The sequence below is a fragment of the Euphorbia lathyris genome, chromosome 4, assembly GCF_963576675.1.
Source record: "Euphorbia lathyris chromosome 4, ddEupLath1.1, whole genome shotgun sequence".
Lineage (NCBI taxonomy): Eukaryota > Viridiplantae > Streptophyta > Magnoliopsida > Malpighiales > Euphorbiaceae > Euphorbia > Euphorbia lathyris.
In genome coordinates this window covers 37,383,235-37,407,084 of record NC_088913.1, presented here as the reverse complement: position 1 = coordinate 37,407,084, position 23,850 = coordinate 37,383,235, and the positions used below count along the sequence as shown (strand labels likewise).

At 36.8% G+C, this 23,850-nt stretch overlaps 1 protein-coding gene across 1 annotated transcript; it reads left to right on the top strand.

The window, feature by feature from the left end:
• Positions 1-10,804: 10,804 nt before the first annotated feature.
• Positions 10,805-11,483, top strand: LOC136227798 (agamous-like MADS-box protein AGL29). The gene has a single exon (XM_066016552.1). The coding sequence runs from the start codon at positions 10,828-10,830 to the stop codon at positions 11,344-11,346; it is 519 nt and encodes a 172-aa protein (XP_065872624.1). The 5' UTR covers positions 10,805-10,827; the 3' UTR covers positions 11,347-11,483.
• Positions 11,484-23,850: the final 12,367 nt, after the last annotated feature.

Here is a 23,850-nt window from a genome sequence, read left to right as displayed (position 1 = left end):
GTTCTTCGGCTCAAGTACTGAGACAAAAGCTACATTGCCGAGATATTTCCTTAGTTGATTTCTTGTCATCAGCGTATTTCCAGCTGAGTCAAGAATTGTATTTTCTGAATGCCCTCTTGGGACTCTTATCTCCTTTGGTAGACTTGTGTCTTGATCTATCTGTGTTTCAACATTCTCTGCAGAAGTAGATGGGTCAGTGAAAGTAATTTTAGGTTCACTCTTACTTTTGGTCAGCCGTTTTATGAAGGACTCAGTGGCTGGTTCTTGATCAGCAAGTGCTGAGTTTGGTTCATCTTCTGTCAGCGGCTGGTATCTTCCTGCAGGGTTAGTTTCATCGAATTGCACATGTATAGATTCTTCTAATACTTGAGTTCTCTTATTAAAAACTCTGTATGCTTTGCTGTTTGTTGAGTAGCCTAGAAAGATAGCCTCATCAGCTTTTGAATCAAATTTGGCTAAGCTATCTTTGGTATTTAAAATAAAACACCTACAGCCAAAGGCACGAAAGTATCCAATGTTGGGCTTTCGTCCTTTCCAAAGTTCATATGGGGTTTTCTTAAGTATAGGTCTAACTAAAGCCCTATTCAGAATATAGCATGCTGTGTTGACAGCTTCTCCCCAAAAATACTTTGGAAGCCTATGCTCATCCAGCATTGTCCTAGCAATCTCAACCAGAGTTCTGTTCTTCCTTTCAACAACCCCATTTTGCTGAGGCGTTCTAGGAGCAGAGAAATTGTGGTCAATGCCGCTGGCTTCACAGAATTCAACAAACTTTTGGTTCTTGAATTCTCCACCATTATCACTACGGATATGAGCTAATTTTAGGTCTTTCTCATTTTCAATTTTTCTAACCAAGTTTGAAAATGTCTCAAAGGTCTCATCCTTACTGGTCAGCAGGATAACCCATGTGTACCGAGAGAAATCATCTACAATAACCAAGGAAAACCTTCTTCCACCCAGACTCAGCGGCTGGACTGGACCAAAGAGATCCAAGTGTAGCATTTCTAACGGACGCTTAGTTGAGACAATGTTTTTACTTTGAAAAGATTGCTTGGTTTGTTTTCCAGCTTGGCAGGCATGGCATAATTGATCTTTTTGAAATTTAAGTTCAGACAGTCCCTCAACCAATTGCTTTCTTGCTAATTTGGCCAGGAGGTCCATGCTTACATGACCAAGTCTCCTGTGCCATAGCCAGGAATTTTCTTCCTTTGTGACTAAGGATACAGTTTTTGAAAACTTCTTTTCGAGGTTTAGCATAAAGACATTGTCTATCCGAGGGGCAGTTAAGATTAACTCATTAGTTTTACCCTCGTATATTTTACATCCAGTAGCATCAAATATAACTTTTCTCCCATTGTCACATAGCTGAGCTACGCTGAGTAAGTTATATTTGAGTCCGCTGACTAGGGAGACAGATTCAATAGTAGGGTTACCTCCGACGGTTCCTGAGCCTACTATCTTACCCTTCTTGTTGTCTCCAAAACTTACACTCCCTCCTCGTTTACGTTCAAACGTGATGAACTGAGTTTCATCACCCGTCATATGCCTTGAGCATGCGCTGTCAATATACCACATCTTTGACTTCTCGGCACATCTCAGGCTTACCTGCATTGTAACTAGTTACTTTTAGGTACCCAACTCTTTTTGGGTCCTGACTTGTTAGGTGCAACAGGTATAGCATCATATTTTATTTTATGGCGGCATACATGGACAGTATGGCCATTCTTTCCACAGAAGTCACAACTGACCTTCTGTTTAGGATTTTTTACTGACTTGTCAGCACCCCAGTGCTGAGCGTGCCAGCACACTTTAGTAGTGTGTCCTAACTTCCCACAAAAATCACATTGGACTTTTCGCTGGGGATTTCTTCTCTGCTGAGTACCTTGGTACTGTGTACCTTGATACTGAGTTCTCTGCGGAAAATTCTTTTTGTTTGGAACCTTTAATTGGTTCTGAATGGTTGTGACATCCTTCCTCAGTTTCTTTGAAACTGACTGGACTTCAGAGACAGACTCATGAATGATTTTCATATTTTCATGCAAAACTGAGTTGTCTTGAAGAAGGTATCTGAGGTCACTCAGTTTGACCTCTTCTACTTCATCACAGCGCCGGCTGAGTGCTTTAATCTTCCTATTACACTTTTTAACAAGTGTATAGAGATCACTCAGGGCGTTACCCATTTCATTTCTGAGTTGAGAGAGTGAGATTACCTCATTAGATTGCTCTTCATTATCTGACTCATCAGATTGGTCAGCATGCTCAGAAATGTATGGCTCAGCAAGTTCGTCAGCCATAAAGCATATCTTCGCTGACTCGGTGGCCTCAATTTCTATTGATGAAGATTCATCACTGTCACTCCAAGTAGCCACCATTGCCTTCTTCCCACTTTTCTTGTCTTTCCTCAGCGTGGGGCAGTTTGACTTAATATGGCCATCTTGGTGGCACTCAAAGCATGTAATGGGCTTTGAGCTGTCCTTTCTGTATTTGCTGTCGCTTGAGTCAGCCTTCATGACAAGTGACTTCTGCTTCTTGTCATCAGATTTTTCCTTCACCTCAAAGTTCTTCATTGATATCTCATGGGTCAGCAATGAACCGATGAGTTCGTCATATTTGTAGGTGGTTAAATCCTGAGCTTCCTCAACTGCTGTCTTCTTTGCTTGCCAGTCTTTTGGAAGACTCCTAAGTATCTTTTTGACTTGTTCTTCCTCAGTGAAGATTTTCCCAAGTCTCTTGAGCTCATTAATGATGTTGGTGAACCTTGCGTTCATGTCTGAAATGCCCTCATCATTGTTCATCTCGAACAGCTCGTACAGTCTCATCTGCTGATTCACCTTGGATTCTTTTACTTTGTTTGTTCCCTCATAGGTGACTTCCAGCTTTTTCCAGATCTCTTGTGCCAACTCACAACCTGAGATTTTGTTATATTCTGTAGCATCGAGCGCACAGTGAAGCATATTGATAGCCGAAGCATGGTTTTGAAGCTTCTTAAGATCATCCTCTGTCCATTCAACCTCAGCTTTAACAACTGACTGGCCAGCAACAACTTTCACAGGTACAAACGGGCCTTGGACTACAGATAGCCAGGCACTCATGTTTGTAGCTTGAATGAAGTTTTTCATCCTATTCTTCCAAAAGGTATAGTTTGACCCGAAGAATAGGGGAGGCCTGGTAATGGACAGACCCTCAGGTAATATCTGAGTTGTCTGGTTTCCAGGGAGAAACCGAGTGCTGTTTTCGCCCATGGTATGGATCAACTCAAGGTTGTTAGACCTTTAGTAATGAGCTTTTAGGCTCTGATACCACTTGTTGGTCCCTTGTAAGGTTGCAAATATAGTTCCAATGGGGGGTTAGGAACTATTTTACCTTTTTAAAATAATTTGGGCAGATTTCTTTTCTTTAAGAAAAGTTTATAAAACAGCGGCACTTAACACTCAGCAAGACACTGGCTTAGTCAACTGGTGACTAGGACAACTTCGTTGCTTAGGTCAGGAAATAGCACTTAGAGTCTATTCCTGAACCTGCTCGTTGGTAGCGCACAACTCAGCTTGACCTCTTTTACTTGGTCAGTTTTAGTTTGTTTTAAGCAAGCAATATAAATAAGGAGTTAAGGTTTAAGAAAACTTCACTCAGCAGATTTATCCAGGTTCGGCTTCTTCTAAGCCTACGTCCTGTCCCCGGAACACTTCCGAGATTTCAAATCCTCTACTGAGCTCTTTAAAGGTAGAGCCTCAAACCTTTTACAATATCAGCAATTGAGTATGACAAGAGTACCTTCCTCTATACTTCTACTCAATCCTAATCTCTCCGCTGAGTACTTAAAACCGAGTACTCAGCCTCTCCTTTCTACTTCTAGAAATGATAAAGATTTTGTCCTAAACAACAATTGCTAGAACACCTTAGATGATTGAGAAACAATCACTCTAGACTTTTACACAAATGAATAGACTTTGTAGTGTAAGAATTTTGCTTTGCTTTTGATGGAGAACTTTTATATACGTTTGGTCAGCGTAACGGCTTTTGCTCAAAGTTCTCTTGAGAATGTGGATTCTGAATGCTCTATTTATAGAGAGCTATGAGAGCTTCTGGTTATTTCGAATTTCGAAATAACCGTTGGAGGGAAACGGCTACAAGTCGCTTTCACTGAGTCTGCCAGCAGTTCTCTTTAGCCAATCAGATTCCAGCGTCTTCTGTTCTTCGGTCAGTGTGTCAGTATGTTCCACTATTTTGGGTAACGTCAACCAGACAGCTTGTTGTGTCTTCTGATCTTTACTAAATGGGGAAATACTTTGTCTGGAAGCTGTCTTATGGTCAGCAGCTGTCTTGCACGTTTTGTCGAGACAGCTCAGCAGCTTCATACCGAAGTTGTCTACGTGGATCTTCTCGATCCTTCTTTACTCAACATGCGTTTCATCACTTCAACGGCGACGTTTTGGAGATACGCGGGCTGAGTGGTCTTTGGCTTGTTTGACTTGGGCCTTGATTTCCATATAGGGCTTGAGCCTTATGATCTTTATGTCTTATGATAAATTATAAACTCAACATTGAACAAACACATTAGTAACACTAAATCAAAGCATTTAAACTTAGTGTGTTGTAGAATATTTACTTTCACTTAATTAATTTTGTCAAATCAAAATCTTGTGGAAAGGTGTTTCAACAATGCCTTCCTCTTATGGCGCATGTGATTAACCTTAAGCTCCCAAGCCAAGACAAAACTTGAGCCTCAACCTCATCTAGAGCTGGCCCATTGGAACCCTCCCTCTCATCTTCGCGCTGAGGAACTTGAACCTTAGGCACATCCTTCGAACGAGCCCCCTTAGGAACGGTTCCTACACCTTCCTTTAAAGGATCTTAATGATTAGGTACGGTTCCTTGTGGAACCTCTCCAGCAACATCCTCTCGCGAGGTGTCTGAATCAGACAATACGACCACATGGATTTCTTTGATGGCCACCTCACCTTCTTAAACCGAACCTTCGACACTTGGTTCCTCAATAGGCTATCAAGCAGTAATGTCCACCTCGAACAGATACACTCTAACCTCCACTAGAGGCGTATAGCAAAATCTCATACTCAGAAGTGACCCCACTAGGTGGGAAAGAATAGGCTTAGCCAATGGAAAAATTGCTCAACGAGTAGAGGAAGGCACATTAAGTCCAAAATGGACCTTGCTTCCTCTACCAACAGTAATGTATCCTATATGTGCAGTGTCTTTATGAGGACCACTTACACTCTTAGGAATTTGGGTAGCATGTTCACGAGGACAACTAATGCCATCAAATTCGGTTTGAGTATCATCTTCCCTAACCACACTAGTAGATCTATTTGAGTAGCATCTTTGCGAGAAATACTACCCTCTAATGGCCTTAGTCTCGCCACAACAAGGGTTGGATCATTCTCCAAAGGCTCATTCACCCTCGGGGCAGGAATGCCCCTATAAACGACAACAACAGCTCTACGGGCGACCTTTCTCACTCTCTCTCCTTGCTAATATACAAGCAAGAGTAGTTGAGTTTGACGTGATAAAGACTTGCAATGCAAAACAAAAGAATCAAAATCAGGAAATTCACCTTGGAGAAAATTAACATACTCATCTGTGACCGTGGCATAAAGCAATCCATCCAAGCGTTTATGACACATGACATGTCCCTCCTAAGCATCTTTATCATGGTCGAACAATTCCATTCAAGATCAAACTTAATGAGCAGAGCCACAACCCTCTAGTCAGCTTTAATCATCTCATTTTCTTCTCTCCATCCATTATGATCTCCGGAAGCTGGATTCCAATCCACACAGAATGGGAAACCACTAGAATAAGGACAATCCAATCATCTTTATTGGGACGAACCCAGAACCATTTCATCTTGAAGCCTTTAAAATTATCCTTCTTTTTGGCCAAGAAAGTGGTCCGCTCCTTATGCATCTCCCAGATGAGAAGGTCATTTATATAATCCGCAGTTTTGGCCTTTAGAAGTGGAAAAATATGGCCCCATTTAGTTCAATTCCCATATCCTCGATAAACTTCATAAATTCTAGAAGCTCCACCTAATAATTGGGTGAAATATAGGAAAGACAAGGTGAAAATTCCCTAACAATTTCCACAACGCTGCTCAAAAGAGGAAATCACAGTCCTAACTCAACATGTTGGGTATAAATACCTTAAAAATCACGGCGATCGATGTTCACCTGATAATAAGGGGAAGGAAGACGCACATCTATCCTTCATAAATCAGGGTGATCATCAAGAAATGACTGTAATTTCTCTATAGTGAATAAAAAGGGTTGCTGCTTAGTCTGCAGATAAACATTCTTCTTCATTGCAGAATTATCAGTCTCAAAAGGCTTCTTAAGATTTTATTTCTTAGGATCAGAAAAGGAAATCTGGAAAAGAAAGGAAAGATAAAGAGTACTTACGTTTAAACTGTAATCGTAAAAAAGAAAAGAAAAGCAAGAAGCAACAAGAAAGCAGAAAGCAAAAGGTGAAAGAAACTCACCAAACATTTTCTACTATTCAAGAAGTAAGCGAAATGACGGGCATCCTCATTTCTAACAAGTAATGATTAGAGGGTATTAACTGCTCGTGACGCGCTCCTGATAGCTCCCACTTGTATAGTGTTTTTAGGATCGTTTTAGATCGTTTTCCCTTTGTTTCTATTTGATTTCAGTATCGTTTTATCACCTTTTAGTTAAAATTAATAAATTCTGTTTTTATGGCATTTTCTGTGTTTTCAGGTGTTTTTAGGCCTATTTGAGCATTTCCGAACCAGACTCAAGCCTTTTAGAGCAATTCCGGACTATTCAGGGACCGTCGGAGCACTTTTGGGACTCATCAGGGACCATTAGAGCATATTTCGGAAGCCCAGGGACCAAAACAGACAAAAATCAGAAGTTCTGCCCCATTCTGGCACCTGTCTCGATGAGACACATAAGTGTCTTGATGAGATAAGGGATGTCTCGACGAGACACATAAGTGTATCGACGAGACAGCCCTCGTCTCGACGAGATAGTCCCTGTCTCGACGAGGCGAGGTGCTGAAATACGCGAATCTGCCCCAGAATCCACTAAAACACATTGGAATTGCCCATTTTGCCCCCGAAGACATTAGGGTTTCTCCCTAACTCTATAAATAGGGAGCTAATCTTCATTATTCGGGGGGGGGGGGTCGTCATAATGTAGACTTAAATTTCAGAATAGTTCTTTTTGCTTTTTAGATTAGATTTCCAGCTTTCTAGGTTAGATTAATTTCAGTTTTTATTTCTTATTGAAGAACAATTGATGGGAGAAGCACTTGATCTTCTATGTTTGTAATCAGATCAGACAAAGCGGGTTTTAGATTTCTATCTCTCTCTTATCTTTTACTTTTATATTCAATTAAAGATGTTTTTCCATTATTCCTTTACTTCCTATTGCTATGATTAGTTTGTCTATGAATTAATCCCCATCCAATTTGGGATGGGGATGAAATTGATTGTATGAATATGTATGATTAGGGATCTAGGGCCTTTTGATTGATCAGTTTATGCATGCTTAATGCCTAGATGATGTTAGGAACAGGATTTATGCTAGAATGAGCATTGATAATGATCAACTAGCCTATTTATGTATATAATGTGCTTAATTCCTGTGACCCTGACTTAGATAGGATTATAGATAGACGAGAACTTGACCATGGAATCGTCTATACCGAATTTGTATTAACCTGACTTTGCTAGAGACCACTAGGAATGAGGCTTTGTGGCTGGGCTACGGCTTTAGCCTTAGTTGTCAATAAACCTAATGCTTTGCATGACCTAGGGTATATGCCTAATCAAGCCGTCACCCGAATGCATGTGAATAGGAAGGACAATACTGATCACATTAGTCTTTCACTTAGGACAATTACCTTCAATCATTGGTAAAACATAAAATTGAAATCCCTAAACCCATACATAGGATTTAATCAAAGGATTCATCAACCTAGATTGTGTCATCCATTAATTCACCTTCTACCCTGTCAATTGTTCACTTTATTTTGTATCTTTATTGCTTTCAATTAGTTAATTAGTTCACCAAAAACCCAAACATTTATCCAACCCTCTAAACAATTAGGTCACTCAGTCTTTGTGGTTCGATCTCGTGCTTAGCACAATATTACTTATTGCGATAGGATACACTTGTCCTATTAAACGCTATATATTTTACGAGCATCAGCTCCCCTCAAAGAACGCGATTTACAACACGTGGCGAACAAAGATGAACCACAGTCAAATAAAAAGATGCTCAAAACACAGAAAACACGCTCTAACATCTGCATTTAATAGCAGATCAAGTGATGGGAAAATTAACCACCAGGAGTCCGCATAACCTTCATATCAGTCCCCCATTTCTAAAAAAAAACCCAAAAAATTTCAAGATAAATTGCCCTCTTTCAACTTATCAGGAATCAACAATCACGACGCTTCCCGAGGCCAATGCTTTCTCATTATAAAGAAACGATAAATTAGACTCGGGGAGACATTTGATATCAAGAGAATATAAACTCACCCACGTGGTATTTATGAAGTCTGGGCCATCACTCGGGAGAGAGAACACATGGAGTCACCATATCAAAGTTGCTCAATATGACCATGTCTTGAAGGTCTCGGCTCGAAAAGTCCTAACCACCCTGTTAATGATCCACCCATTACGCCCAATCCCATAAATCACGGACCTAGTAGGCTTAAAGGATATTAAACCTTGATATGCATGTACACATTCACCTATCAACATGTGACACGTAGAGTGTCCCGCTCCTAAGCTTCTAACCATCTTCTACAGATCGATCACAATATAAGTAGAGTAGGCACAACTCAAGGTACACTACTTCATTCATTCATTAAGATTACATCATAGCTTTGGTTATTGTTGTGTTCATCCTCAAGTCTTTCCTCAAAGCTGACTTAGGCATCAGAGCGAGTTAGTCGGATTCTGACCCCTCTTTTGACCTTGTTTTTGTCTAATTACATGTCTACAAATGGACTTACATGATTCAACCACATCACCATATATTCATAACAATTAAGCATAATATATATATATGATGGATTTTTTTCTCTTAAAAACGAAAATAGACAATAAATATATACATAATACTTGCTCAAATAATGATAAAAGTAAAACAATGTACCAATTAAATTGATTTGGGTAATAAGAGCCTTAAGTTGTGTAAACTAGAGATGGTGAGCTCAAATCCTAGTATACATAATATAATTTAATTATGAAAGAACCACCTAAAAAGTATATGAACAAGCTTGCACTAATTAATCAGACCTAATAAAAAATAGGAAGGTAAAATGTATTTGTGAAAAGAAGTAAGAGTAATAACAAATAAAATATTTAATGGACATTATATTTATAAAAATTCAATATCTATTTTCGAACTTGTCTACATATTTTAGGATATATGCTTGGTCACAACTGCTCGAGACTTTTGGAGAAATTTCTCGCATCTTCTCAACCGGCCTGCCTTTTATTCAACAGATCTCCTCCATTAGCTCAACCAGAATTTAAAAGATCCAGGAACTATTTGGGGGCATACAGTGGTGAATAATTTTCTCCTTTAGCATCTGGTGGCTATGGAAATGGAGGAATAATTTTGTCTTTAAAGGGATTGACAAGCCTGTTACTGGCGCTTCTCTGATTCGCGCAGCTTGTGAAGAATTTAAGCATGCTCGGACTGTTGCCAGGGACGTGCGGGATGACAGACCGAGATGTGTTTGGGTTCGATGGCAGATGTCGGGGGAGAATCAGATTAAAATTAACACGGATGGAGCGTGTAAAGGCAACCCGGTCATGCATCTGCAGGAGGCTTGATTCGTGACTGGAGGGGTCGTTGGCTAGAAGGTTTTGGAGCTAATATAGGCTATTGCACTATCACCCTTGCTGAAATCTGGGGATTATTTCTCGGGCTTAGCCTTGCCTGGAATAAGGGCTTTAGGAACGTCATCCTAGAATCAGACTCGAAGGTTGCCCTTCATCTCCTTGCAAGCACACCGAAACTCCATCACCCGTATGTGTGGCTCCTTATTCGATGTCAGGAGATTAGAGATAGATAGTGGTCTGTCCAATTTGATCACACTTTTAGAGAAGGTAACCGTGCTGTTGACTGGCTGGCGAACTTCGTAGCCCCCTAGGTCATCATGAGTTTGATGTACCCCCTGTAGGTCTCCAGAACATTCTTGCTGATGACAGCAGAGGAGTAATAACTAGCAGAGTTTCACATTATTAGTTTTTGTTTTTTCCTTTGGGCCTTGCGCCTCCTTTGTCTACCAAAAAAAATGAATACATATTTCAGATATATTATCGTTGCCCATTTAATAAAACAATTAAATAATAAATTCTACCAATCATTTAAATAATAAAAGTAATTCTAAATGAAATTCTTAAATTTAAAATTAATAAATTCACACACAAATAATATTACAAACTGCATAATTTAACAAATCATTTAAATTTTCAAACTTTGAATATAAAACAGACATTTTAATTAAGACTAAATACATAATTAATCCCTTAAACTTTCACAATTTTAAATATTAAGTCCTTGTCATTTATTTTTTTCAAAATAGCCTCTAATTATAAACATGGGTTTGAAATTTAAACAAACAAAAAAAATTGATAATTTAATTTATGCATATTTTCACATTAGGGAAATAGGTATCTTACAACTAAGTTACCGTAAGGGTGACCAACCCTTTAAATTCCTTGTTATATATACTATCAACAAAGAAAGAAACTTCTCTATAAAAAAAAAAAAAAACAACAAAGAGAAAATTCATCTATAGACAGAAAAAAAGAAGAAGAAAGGAAAATGGGTAGGAGAAAGATAGAGATGGAAATGGTGAAAGACAGCAGCACTAGGCAGGTGACTTTCTCTAAACGGAGAACTGGTTTATTCAAGAAAGCTAACGAGTTAGCAATCTTATGTGGCGCACAGATTGCCATTGTTGCCTTCTCTCCTGGAGGAAAACCATTTTCCTTTGGCAGTCCTAGTGTTCATTCTGTTGCTAAGAGCTTTCTAAATCAGAAGAAGAAAGTTTCTTCTTCTTCTTCTTCCGCGGCTAAATTGAAGAAACTTAACAACCGACTCCTGGAGCTGCAGAGGCAAATTAAGACTGAGAAAAAGAAAGCACAAGTGCTGGAAAAAGCAATGAAAGCTAACAACATTCTGAAATCCTGGATAAGCCTGGATGGGATGAGCCTGGATGAGCTTTTGAAGATGAAAAGGGCTATGGAGGACCTTCGTGAAAAAGTGACAGCCCGTGCTGTTGAAATCGAAGCGTCGTCTTCCCTGCTTCTCTTGTCCAAGAAGCCTGTTCAGAAAAAATGACTCATCGCATAAATAGTTTCAAATTGAAGAGATGCAAATGTTTGTGATCATTTTATAAAATTGTGGTCCAAGAATAAAGTCTGTTTAATCATCTATTCCAATAAAGAGAATTCACTTTATTTAGTGAATTGGTTCGATGTTACATGTGTTTTGGCTTGGAAATAATTTTGTTGATATTATGCAGGTGAATAAGCTTCTCGTTGAATTCATTTGTTTCCAGCCAAAGACTGTTTTTCAAGAGACTTTAGGTCTTTTCTTGGTCCTGCTTCTGAGTTTCAGTGGTTTATTTCCTTTGTTTTCTGCAGCAACATGAGAATTTAGCATATATTCAAATGAATTGACAGTTTGATATTTCTAATTTAGCATCCTAATCAAACTTGTCTTATTGGATATTTTAAAAAACATATCTAGTGCTTACCTAGCAAATTTTGCCCATTGATTCAAATTGATCGACCTTGCTACAAGGTATTTTGTTTAGTTTTTTTGGTTGCTAACTCAATTTGTGCTTAGCCAATGCTTTGATTCTGTTTTTGTATGCTTATGGCTCTCATCTTTTGCATTTTCGATTGGTTTATCCACTCCTATAGGGGCTGCAAGAGTGTTGTGATCTTGTCATGGCTCTAGCATCGAAATGTTACAAGTTTTCGTTAACTTGTTTGTGTTATAAGGGCATATCTTGATATTCTAATCTAATCCTTCTTTCATGAATGTATGTTTCAATGTCAAATCTTGACAACTTGAATTCCATATTGTATTCATTATAATATTACCTTTCAGAATGCGAATTGGTATGTAAATTTGTTTTGGCCTTTTCATGTTTATTATAACATGAGCTGGTATGTGTGCCAGTTGTAGATGTGGACTGAGGTTGATTTATTTTTGGTGATGTCTAGAACTTATACTCATACCTTGATGTGCTCACATAGTTAGTGTTTCTCAAGTCCTAATTGTTTGAGCTCAGAATGTGGTTATAAAGTTTGTCTTTACCTGTTTCAGTTTCTTAATTCTTTGTTATGCAAATACCTACCTAATTTCCAATCTTATCTCTATTGCAACTTGCTAAAATATTCCAGAGATCACACATATGCAATCTATTAGGCGTCATGAGTTAGCATAATTCTTGTATGGTAGTGATATGGATACTAAAATATGTGAGTTATGAGGCGGACGGAAGTGCACAACCCCATAATTCTGAGGCGACAAACACAACAGAGCAAACTAGATGGAGACCACCGATAGGAGGAAATGTCAAGATAAACGTGGATGCCTCTTGGATAGACGGAATGTCAAGAAATTGCAGAAATGCAAGCAGCAGCTTAGGGTCTGGAGCTAGCTCGTGACAGTGGCTGGCGGTCGGTCGTTCTTGAAACGGACAACGTTAATCTCGCAAATACACTCAATGGACGACCAGAGGGACAAGGAATTGGGTCAATGATATATAAAGATCTAAAAATTCTATCAACAGCTTTCCATACGATAGAATACTCGCATATTAGACGACCCGGTAATACTGTAGCACATGAGTTAGCTAGGTGAGGACGAAATTTAGAACAAGCTGTAACCCTGATTGAGGATGTTCCAGCTGGGATTTCATACTTTTGTGTTCAAAATCAATGTAACTTAGCTATTCATTAATACAGTTGCAATTTACTATATAAAAAAAAAATCAAACTCATGCCGATTGTTCGGATCCCACTGTTGTCGAGCTTAACGTCTAAAATGTCCAATGTATTTATTCGAGAATAAATTACAATACAATTTGAAAAAAAAAATGAATTTCAATTTCAAAGAAGACGTTTATTGCTCAATATTGAATGCAAAATCGAAAAATGAGTTTTTTTATTCCTTTTTCACAAAATTTGATGCATATTGGGATCTACAAGTATCCTAATGCTTTTAAAGGGAATGAAAATAAGTATGTCATCCACATCACTTGTTTGAATGATTTCTTTTTAAAAAAAAATTATTTTGTTGATAATTTTGTCCTTATATCACTACTAAATCACGTTTTAACAAAAACATTCTAATACTCTATTTTTAACTGAAAATAAATAATAAAACTATAAAAATATAAGGTTTTATTTCAAATAAATAATCAAACTATAAATAATCAAACTCATGCCGATTGTTCGGATCCCACTGTTGTCGAGCTTAACGTCTCACAAGAATCCCGTTTCAATCATAATGACTTATTTCGCTCTAAAATGTCCAATTTATTTATTCGAGAATAAATTACAATACAATTTGAGAATCTAATAAAAAAGTCTGACTTGGACAAGACCTTACTTGTGTTTGAAGCAACTTAACATTGACACAAGAAGCATTCTATCTAAAATTGTTTGATTCGAACTAAGAAACGTCACGATAAGTTAATGAATTACGTTACGTATTGTAAGCTCATGCCGATTGTTCGGATCCAACTGTTGTCGAGCTTAACCGTTTACCTACAAGCATCTTCTATTGCTCTTCTTAATCGAAAAAACTAGTATAACTAAGTAACGAAACCCTCCCTTTCACACATAGAGTGCGGATTGCTTTACCCCAATCCCAATTTCATCTTCCTCACTCTTTTTTTTTTGTCAACACATGCATTTATTGCAGCTAATAAATGAGTTCCGTTATTCATTTTTCACAAAATTTGATGCATATTGGGATCTACAAGTGTCATAATGCTTTTAAAGGGAATGAAAATAAGTATTCCATCCAAATTACTTGTGTGAATGATTTCTTTTTAAAATTTATTTTGTTGATAATTTTGTCCTTATATCACTGTTAAATCATGTTTTAACAAAATCATACTAGTACTCTATTTTTAATTGAAAATAAATAATCAAACTATAAAAATATAATAAGTTTTTATTCCAAATAATGATAAACTTATGTAGCATATAATAGTTTTCATTTTATACAATGTATGTGGTTCAATTGTTATTTAAAAAATTCAGACCTAAAAAAAAGTACACATGCTAAAAATCCCTATTGATGTTTAAATCGAGATTATAAATATTATGTTACGTCGCGGTAAGTTAACGAACACTACGCCAAAACCCTCTTCAGACGACGGTTAAAAACCGTCGTCCCGCGAGATATTAATCTGTCATGGGGCTCGCTGCCGTCTATTGCACCTTCAGACGACGGTCAGGTTCTGTCATGTTTCGTCATCACACATGACATTAGCCTATTTGCTTAATGTCATCTTACCCTTGTTACGATTAAAACCGTCAGGTTAGTGTGTGGGAAATTGACATATTTAATTTGAGATGACAGTCCGTATAATAATTTCTGCCGTTATAGCCTATTTAAATGGCACAGGTCTTAATCAATCATGTCAAAGGATTTTTTTCATATGAAAGATACGTTTATTTTAATGTCTTTTTTTTATTGCTGTTTAGATGACATTTTTAAAAATTACAATGTCACTTTATGCCTTCTTCTTCGTTGAATTTCTGGTTTTTATACCTGAATACTGAAACATTCTAAAATATGAAGATGAAATTCTGTATATCAATGGTTTTAATTTTATTGGAGACCAATACTCATAATATGTTTACATTTGTGCCTATAACGTCAATCCATATCTTGAATAACCAATACATTTCTGAATTAAAACACACAAAAAATAACCAATCTTCCATAACGTCAATCTATATCTTGGAGTAATAATTAGGCATATAATCCCAAAGGTCTTGGTATCTGCAAAAGCCAAGCATGTCATTAATATTACACACATCCCTAAACTCAGTAATTACGTAGACCCTTCCCCTTTCACAGCCTTTCACTTACCACAATCATATCATTATAAATATATGCATCATAAACATTCAGAATCCATACCTTCAACAACCAGAAAACTTACGATGTAACAACGGATCCCCTTGTTGAAACTCCACAAGAGATAATTGCTGACTTGGAGAAATTGTACATGGAGAACCCAGAGTGGCTTCTGGCCATCGATGGTACGTAATGTCAATCCGTAGTTGTTCTGTAACTCTTCCTGGTTTCTTCTGTGTATTTCTAATAATTCTTCTTGGATGATAACGTACAGGTCCTCTCAATGGTAACTTCTTCAAATGGTCGATCAGAATGAAAGGCCCCCAATACACCCCATATGAAAGGGGTGTATTTGAAATCAGAATCAGCTACCTTCCGGATTTCCCAAACAGTCATGCAAGAGTAAATATTAACTCAGATCAGTAAGATATAATCACTTACATGAAACATACACTAATAAATCTCTCCTCTTATTCTCAGTTTTGCTTCTGGAATAGGATATATCATCCTAACGTGGCTCCTCAGGGGTTGATTCATCTTCCCCGTATCCTTAATAACCATCGCTTTTCCACTGCCACGGTATAATGCAACCATTTATCTATTTCATTTGATAAACATACAACATCATATTTTTTTATCTAATTATTCTATGCATTTTGTAGTGTCCGTGGCACCTATATGATATACTTCTACAGCCCCACAGTGAGGAGCCATATCCTGGGCAATAAGCAGTTGCTGAGCAATACCGCAGCAACAGGGAAGAGTATGAGGGGCTCACTCGGATATGGACTGAGGAGTATGCAAAGTGGATATGAGGGTGTCCAAATCTCCTAAACTATCTTGAGTGAGGGAAAGGAGAATCGAAAGGCAATGCGAGCTCCAAATGTGGTTCTCATTCCAATTCGAAATTTCCTTTCTCCACTCAAAATAGTTAAGGAGATTTGGACCTTTAATTCCCCCCCTTTTGTAATATAATGTAGAGCTTTGCTATTCAGTTCGTATGTTTGTGCAAGTAGACTAAACTGACCCTTTTATAATGCTCCTTCCACTTGGGTTGTGCTCGTTGTACTCTGAACTTGGTAATGAGGGTTATGATGCTGTCACCACAAGGGACTCTGTTTGTGCTGAATATGAGGGTGTTCAAATCTCCTAAGCTGTCTTGGCTAAGTGAAAGGAGAATCGAAAGGCAATGTGATATCCAAATGTGGTTCTCATTCCAATTCCAAATTTCCTTTCACTAGTCAAAACAGCTAAGGAACTTTGGACTGTCAATTACAACCGAAAGGCAACACTCATCCCCGCCTTTTGTAATATAGCATAGAGCTTTGCTATTCAGTTCGTATGTATGTGCAAGTAGCTAGACCTGTCAATTTCCGTGTTCGTGTCGTGTTCGTGTCGTGTCACGTTTCGGGTTCGTGTCAAAACCTGAAACACGAACACGACACGAAAACTTTTCGTGTCATAAAATCAGAACACGAACACGACCTGCTCTTGACACAGTAAACACGACACGAATTTTTTACACAACCAATTAAATTGACACGCCAAGACCTGCTAACACGACCTGACCTGCTAACACGATCCGACCTGCTAACACGACCTGACATGCTAACACGATCTGACCTGCTAACACGACCCGACCTGTCATTCCAAATATTTTGAACTTTACTTCAACTTCATAATTTGAAAAATTAAAACCTAATAAGTTAAGATAATTATTACAAACAATCTGAAATATGTTTCAAATCCATCAAAATAAGTTTAAAACATCCATAAACACACAAACTAAAAATATTTAGGTTTAACATCCATCAAAATAGCATAATCAAATTACACATATCAATCAACTTGAATTGAACTTGAACCAGTAGCCATAGTTGTAGGAATACTCTTAACCATATCATCCTTCTCCACAATATCTTCACCCAAATCATCTTTGGTCAATACTGAAAAATATTAACACAAATTAAAGATCCTTAAACATTGATTATGAAATTGAAATTCAACAAATACAATTTTCAATTGTTAGTAAGTTATAAAATTTACCTTGCTCCCCAAATAACCAATCTCTTGTGCAAATCAATGCCTCAACCGTGTCATGTGTAAGTGAACTCCTAAATTGATCCAACACTTTTCCACCTACACTGAAAGCACTCTCTGATGCAACAGTTGGCACCGGAATGGCTAAAACATCACGAGCCATGGCTGAAATTTCAAGATAGCGGTAGGAATTGGCCTTCCAATATGATAGGACATCCAAGTCATTAATTTCCAACCTTGGCTCATCCAAGTATTGATCAAGTTGCGATCTTTGTTCGGCAACCTCCTTATTGTCAAAAAAGTTCTATAACAAAGCAAAAAACGTAATTTCAATAAGATAAGCTACAAAAAATTAGATAAAGAATACAAGTTATGGAATAGAAGTTACCTTCAAAACATTTTTTTGTTTGATGGAGAGTAGCTTATCTCGCACTTCTTGGGTATGACTTTTTTCCGGTGGGAGTGATGTTTGTGAGCCAGGCCATGATGTCATATTTGCTTTTGAATAGCAATTAAAGAGAGAGTACAACTTATTTTTCAGACGCATAATCTCATAAGTCCCATCATTCTCATACACCTCTTTATAACACCATTGAACAAAAGTAAGCTTGTAACATGGATCTAGGATGACTGCAATTGCCAATATGTCACTAAAACTTTTCCAATACTTGTTGAACTTTTCAAACGTTCTACTTGCCATTTCTATTTTGTATCTATCGTCACCCCTCATTTCTTGTACCAAAGTCACATAAATGGTAAAGACTCCAGGAAAGTATAAATTTACAGTTGGATACTTAGTTCTTGAAAACACAAGGGTAAGATCATAGAAATGTGACAAGAACTCACTAATTTTCTCCAACTTATCCCAATCTTCTATAGTAGGACAACTCTTATAACCCACATCACTAGCAGTCAAAAGCATGAAGGCACGTTGAAAATAAAGGGCATTATCAAGCATAATGAAAGTGGAGTTCCATCTAGTAGGCACATCTTATCTCAAACCCTTCTTAGACTCAAGATTACAATTAGAAACACACTCAAGAAACTTTTGTTTTCTAGCTTGTGAACCTTTCACATACTTGACACTTTCCCTAACTTTCTGAATTGCATAATCAATTTCCTTTAAACCATCTTGTATTATCAAATTCAGAATATGAGCACAATAACGAATGTGAAAAAACTCCCCGTCACACAAAAGAGCATCCCTCAAAGTCAATTGAGTTCTTAACTTCTCAGCACAAACATCATTAGCACTAGCATTATCCAATGTAATCGAAAAAACCTTTCTATCTATCCCCCGATCAGACAAGAAATATTCAATTTTTTTCACACAAAGAAACATCATTATGAGGTGGTGGCATGAAACAAAAGTTCAAAATTCTTTTCTGCATGTTCCAATCTTTATCAATGAAGTGACGAGTTAAAGAAATATAACCATCGGTGGTCAAAGAGCTCCAACAATCGGATGTCAAACTAATTCTACCAGGAGCATCAGCCAACATAGTTCTTATCCTAGTTTTCTCTCTGGTGTACAACTTAAGACAATCAGATTTGCAAGTGTTCCTAGACACAAGCTTCACATCTCCACAATAATAAGAAAAAGCCTCCCTAATGCCATCATATTCAACAAATTGAAAAGGCAAATTATGCTTTATAATAGCACCAGTCAATATCTCTCTAAACTTTTCATCATTAAACTGACCACCACTTAATGCCATTTTGTTTTGGGATATAAGTAACTGACCTACATGGCGAGTGTCTCTCCTCGGACAAGTTTCTATATGGCGAAGCAGATTTCCAGTTCCATACTTGCTCTCCGAAATATAAATATTTCCGCACATCTTACATTTGCATTTTTCTTGCTCCTCATCTTCGCTAGATAAAATATCAAAGTACTGCCAAGCCGGAGACAAGAACTTTCTGCGTTTTGTTGGTTGTTTTGTTTGCTCTGTTGTTGAATTTTTTGGTGCATTTCTTGGTGGCTTTTTGGATTTAGCATCATCTTTTAGCTCCATCAACTCATCGTCACCATTTTCACCAACTTCACCGGATTGATCAACATTAATAGCTCTCATTTCATGATCCATCTATATGACAATAAAATCAATTCTTTAGACACAGCAAAAAGTCACATAATAGGCATACCATTTTTAATTTATAAATATCTCATTGTTACATAATAAAGCTAAATGGAAACTAAGAATAATATAGTGTTTGTCGTGGGCTTCTTCCGCATAAAGCCACATACCAGACATAACATTCATTTAAGCCCCTAAATTCAAACTTCAAATTTAATCGAACACTCTTTAAAATCTTACGAGTTCAATTAAGAGACATACCATTTATGTGACAATAAAATTTAATCGGACGATCTTTAAAATCCTACGAGTTCAATTAAACCCCTAAAGTCACATAACAGAAAATAAATTAGTAGAGAGTACAAGTGACCAAAGAAGCATTATCTTCTGAAAATGAACCCAAAACCGAGGTCATAATCCAAAAGATTATTTCAATTTCCAACCTAATGTCCACACACAAAGCAAGACCTTGAAATGCCTCATCATTTCCAATCTAATGTCCACACACAAAGCAAGACCAAAGAAGCATTATCTTCTAAATTGCATGATTGTTGCTGTCCAAAAGCATGTAATTAAAATAACAATGAATTTGATTTATTTGATGTCAAGATCAGGCAAAACCAAAATCATGCAATTAAAACCAAAAGCATACATGGTTATAGATATTGTTGCTATCCAAAATCATGTAATTAAAATCAAGAATTTTGCAGATCTTAACCATGTATTTGATGTCAAGATCAAGCAAAACAGAAGCAATTAAAAGAATCGCATCTTCCGCATAAACTCAGATAACAGACATAAAATTCATTTAAGCCCCTAAATTAAAACTTCAAATTTAATTAGACTTTAAACTATAAAAAAATTATTAATTAGATCAGATCAAGAGAGACATACCATAAGATGAACTTCTAATTTGACTGCGGAAAACTAAATAAAGGATAAAGAGAGACATACCATAAGATGAACAGCAGTCGATGAAGAAGATGATGAACAGTGAGAGGGAGAAGGAGAAGCAGCCGCCGCCGCTGGCTAGGGAGGGAGAAGGAGAAGCAGCAACCGTCGCTGGCTAAGAAGGGAGAGGTGGAAGGAGACGTCGCCGTTGGCTAGTGAGGGAGAGGGAGAAGCCACCACCGCCACCGACTATCACGAGATGATGAAGAAGCGAGCAATGAGTGAGATGAGAGCAGAGGATAATAATAAGATAAGATAGTAGGGTTTTTTTATATTCTATATTTATACTCTCTGATAAATAAGAAAAGTATGTCTATTTTACTTTTAACCTAGTTTAAGTTATTTATAATTTATACTTTTTTTTAATTAAAATTCGGGTCAGTTTTGTGTTTTCGGGTTGACACGAAAACGACACGAAAATTAACGTGTCATTTCGTATTGTGTTAATTTTCGTGTCGTGTCATAAAACCCTAAACACTAACACTAAAAAAGAAGGTCATGTTCGTGTCGTGTCATCGGGTCGTGTGTCGCTTTGCCGGGTCTAAAGTAGACTAAACTGGCCCTTTTACAATGCTCCTTCCACTTGGGTTGTACTCGTGGTACTCTGAACTTGGTAATGAGGTTTATGATGTTGTCAAAACAAGGGACTCTGTTTGTGCTGAATGCATCATAAACCTATCACCATGTTTAATGTTGTTGTTACGATATCAAACCGAGTGGAAAGGAACATAGTAAGAGCCAATGCACATAAATAACCCTTTATGTAGACCTTGTTATTCAGTTCGTATGTATATGTATATTCTATCTAATCAAAATATATCTTATCATTTACAAGCCATATCAGTACATGCAATTAGCCTAAATTTACCCTTTAATACATGCTTCATAAACGAATTGCATTCAGAATCCTTACTTATCATCATAACTCATGTTCAAATAAAAATGAGTCAGTTGAGTTCATAACATTTTCAGCTTTAAGTGTATGCCTAACATGCTATAACAAGTAAACATCTTATTCAAGTAGACATATGTATATTCAAGTGAACATGCTATAACAAGTAGACAACTTATTCGTGCATGTCTATTCCTTACTTATTCAAGACAACTTATTCCTTACTTATCATCATAGGTCATGTTCAAATAAAAAGGAGTATGGTGATATATCTTATCATTTGCAAGCCATATCAGTACATGCAATTAGCCTAAATTTACCCTTTAATACATGCTTCATACATGCTCAATGACCATTTTACAATGTTCCTCTAATACTTGGTGCATGATTAATACGCTACATGCCCAAATGAACAATCGTACACATACTCATACAGAACATCAAACATAAACATCAACAGAACATCAAACATAAACATGTTTCATACACATACACATACACATACTCAATCACTTCTAGTAGTATAACTCATAGGTGTAAGAGTATTGCCAATCACAATGAACATTCAAAGCTTTAGAGTATGCCTAATCAGCCACATGCTTAATGATCATTCATACATAAACTCTATGAGTCCTAGCTTCCTAAACAGTTATATCTAACCAATAAGTTCATACCAATCATTTCATCATCACCCACAACATCATACATATATGTAATCGTTCAGTTCAAACCCACATAACAATATATATACTAAATCAGGCTAGTTTCCTAAATCAATGAGTTCTAGGTTCCTAAACAGTACATCAAACATACTCAATCACTTCTAAAGGCATGACTAATCAGTTCAAACCAACATAACATTAATATATATTCATTAAGTTAAAGAAATCTTCCCATATGCTAAAGGCATGAACCGATTGACAATGTCTTCAGTCAACCTTCCCATGTACTGAAGCATTCTTACTATCCCTGCAAATATTGTGTTCAAATAAAAAGGAATCAGATGAGTTCATACCATCTACTTTATCAGGCACTGTATTGCCCTAGGTTAAAAAAGATAAAGACCCAAGCTTTTCAGTAGTGAATCTAAATACAATAAAATCAGTGTAGCTAAGCAAGAGATCTAAACCTTTAAACGATAGGGCTGAAAATCACAAGATCCTTATTCCAGCTGCTGAAATCGACATACACAAAAGTAAATCGGATGAGAAAAAGATAGAGTAAGGAACAATGATACTCTAATACATCTAGGAACGAAGAAAATATGGCTTACTAGTACAGTGTTTCGAGATCACCCAGTGATTGCATGTTTAAATCAACTATGGAGATAGAGAGGGATGAGAGGGATTGCGTAACCTAAACTGGGGTTTGGGATTAGAGAGAGGGTTTATATATCAACTGAAATTTCAGTCAAACAATAGAGCACCTAAAATTTGGTATGACCACGTAAGTGAAATTTCATTTGCCGCTTTCTTTTTGGGCATACAATGACATTCATTTATTAGAGGTGTCATCTGTTGAGCGCATCAAATTTAATGAAAACACGCGTTTTCTTTGGATGACAGGATTCTGTAATTGTAATGTCATCTGAGAATCGAGCGTATTTTTTTATTTCGTCTTCATATGACATATAGTTAAAATACTGTCACGAAAAATATTCAGACGACACGAAAACAAATGTCTGTCATATATCTTGTGTCATGTGAAAGGGAAAATGGCATAATGGAATTACGTTACGTTACATATTGTAAGCTCATGTCGATTGTTTGGATCCCACTGTTGTCGAGCTTAACATCTCACAAGAATTCCGTTTGAATCACAATGACTTATTTTGATAAAAGTCCAAAGTATTTATTCGAAAATGAATTACAATACGATTTGAAAATCTAATAAAAAAGATTGACTCGAATAATACCTTACTTGTGTTTGAAGCAACTCAACATTGATACAAGAAGCATTCTATCTAACATTATTTGATTTGAGCTAAGACACGTATTGTAAGTTAACGAATTACGTTACTTTACTTATTGTAAGCTCATGTCGATTGTTCGGATCCCACTGCTGTTGAGTTTAACATCTCACAAGAATTCCATTTGAATCACAATGACTTATTTTGATAAAAGTCCAATATGATTTGAAAATCTAATAAAAAAGACTGACTTGGACAAGACCGTACTTGTGTTTGAAGCAACTGAACATGTTGTATCATTCCATAAAATTTCACATGAACCGAAGAAGTACAATTATACAAGAAGCATTAATATTGTTTTTTATTCGAGCTAAGAAACGTATTGTAAGTTAACGAATTACGTTACGTATTGTAAGCTCATGTCGATTGTTCGGATCCCAGTGTTGTCGAACTTAACATCTCAGATAATAAATTACTTCCTTTATTTCCTTTTCACAAAATTTGATGCATATTGGGATCTACAAGTGTCCTGATGATTTTAAAGGGAATGAAGAAAAAGCATTTTATCCAAATTATTTGTGTGAATGATTTTTTTTAAATTTATTTTGTTGATAATTTTGTCCTTACATCACTAGTAAATCATGTTTTAACAAAATCATACTAGTACTATATTTTTAACTGGAAATAAATAATCAAACTATAAAATTACAAGGTTTTATTTCAAATAATGATAAACGTATAGTAATTTTTATTTTAAAGGATGTATGCGGTTCAATTGTTAAACAATCGAGATTCTAAATATTACGTCACGGTAAGTTGACGAATTACGTTACGTTACGTATTGTAAGCTCATGTCGATTGTT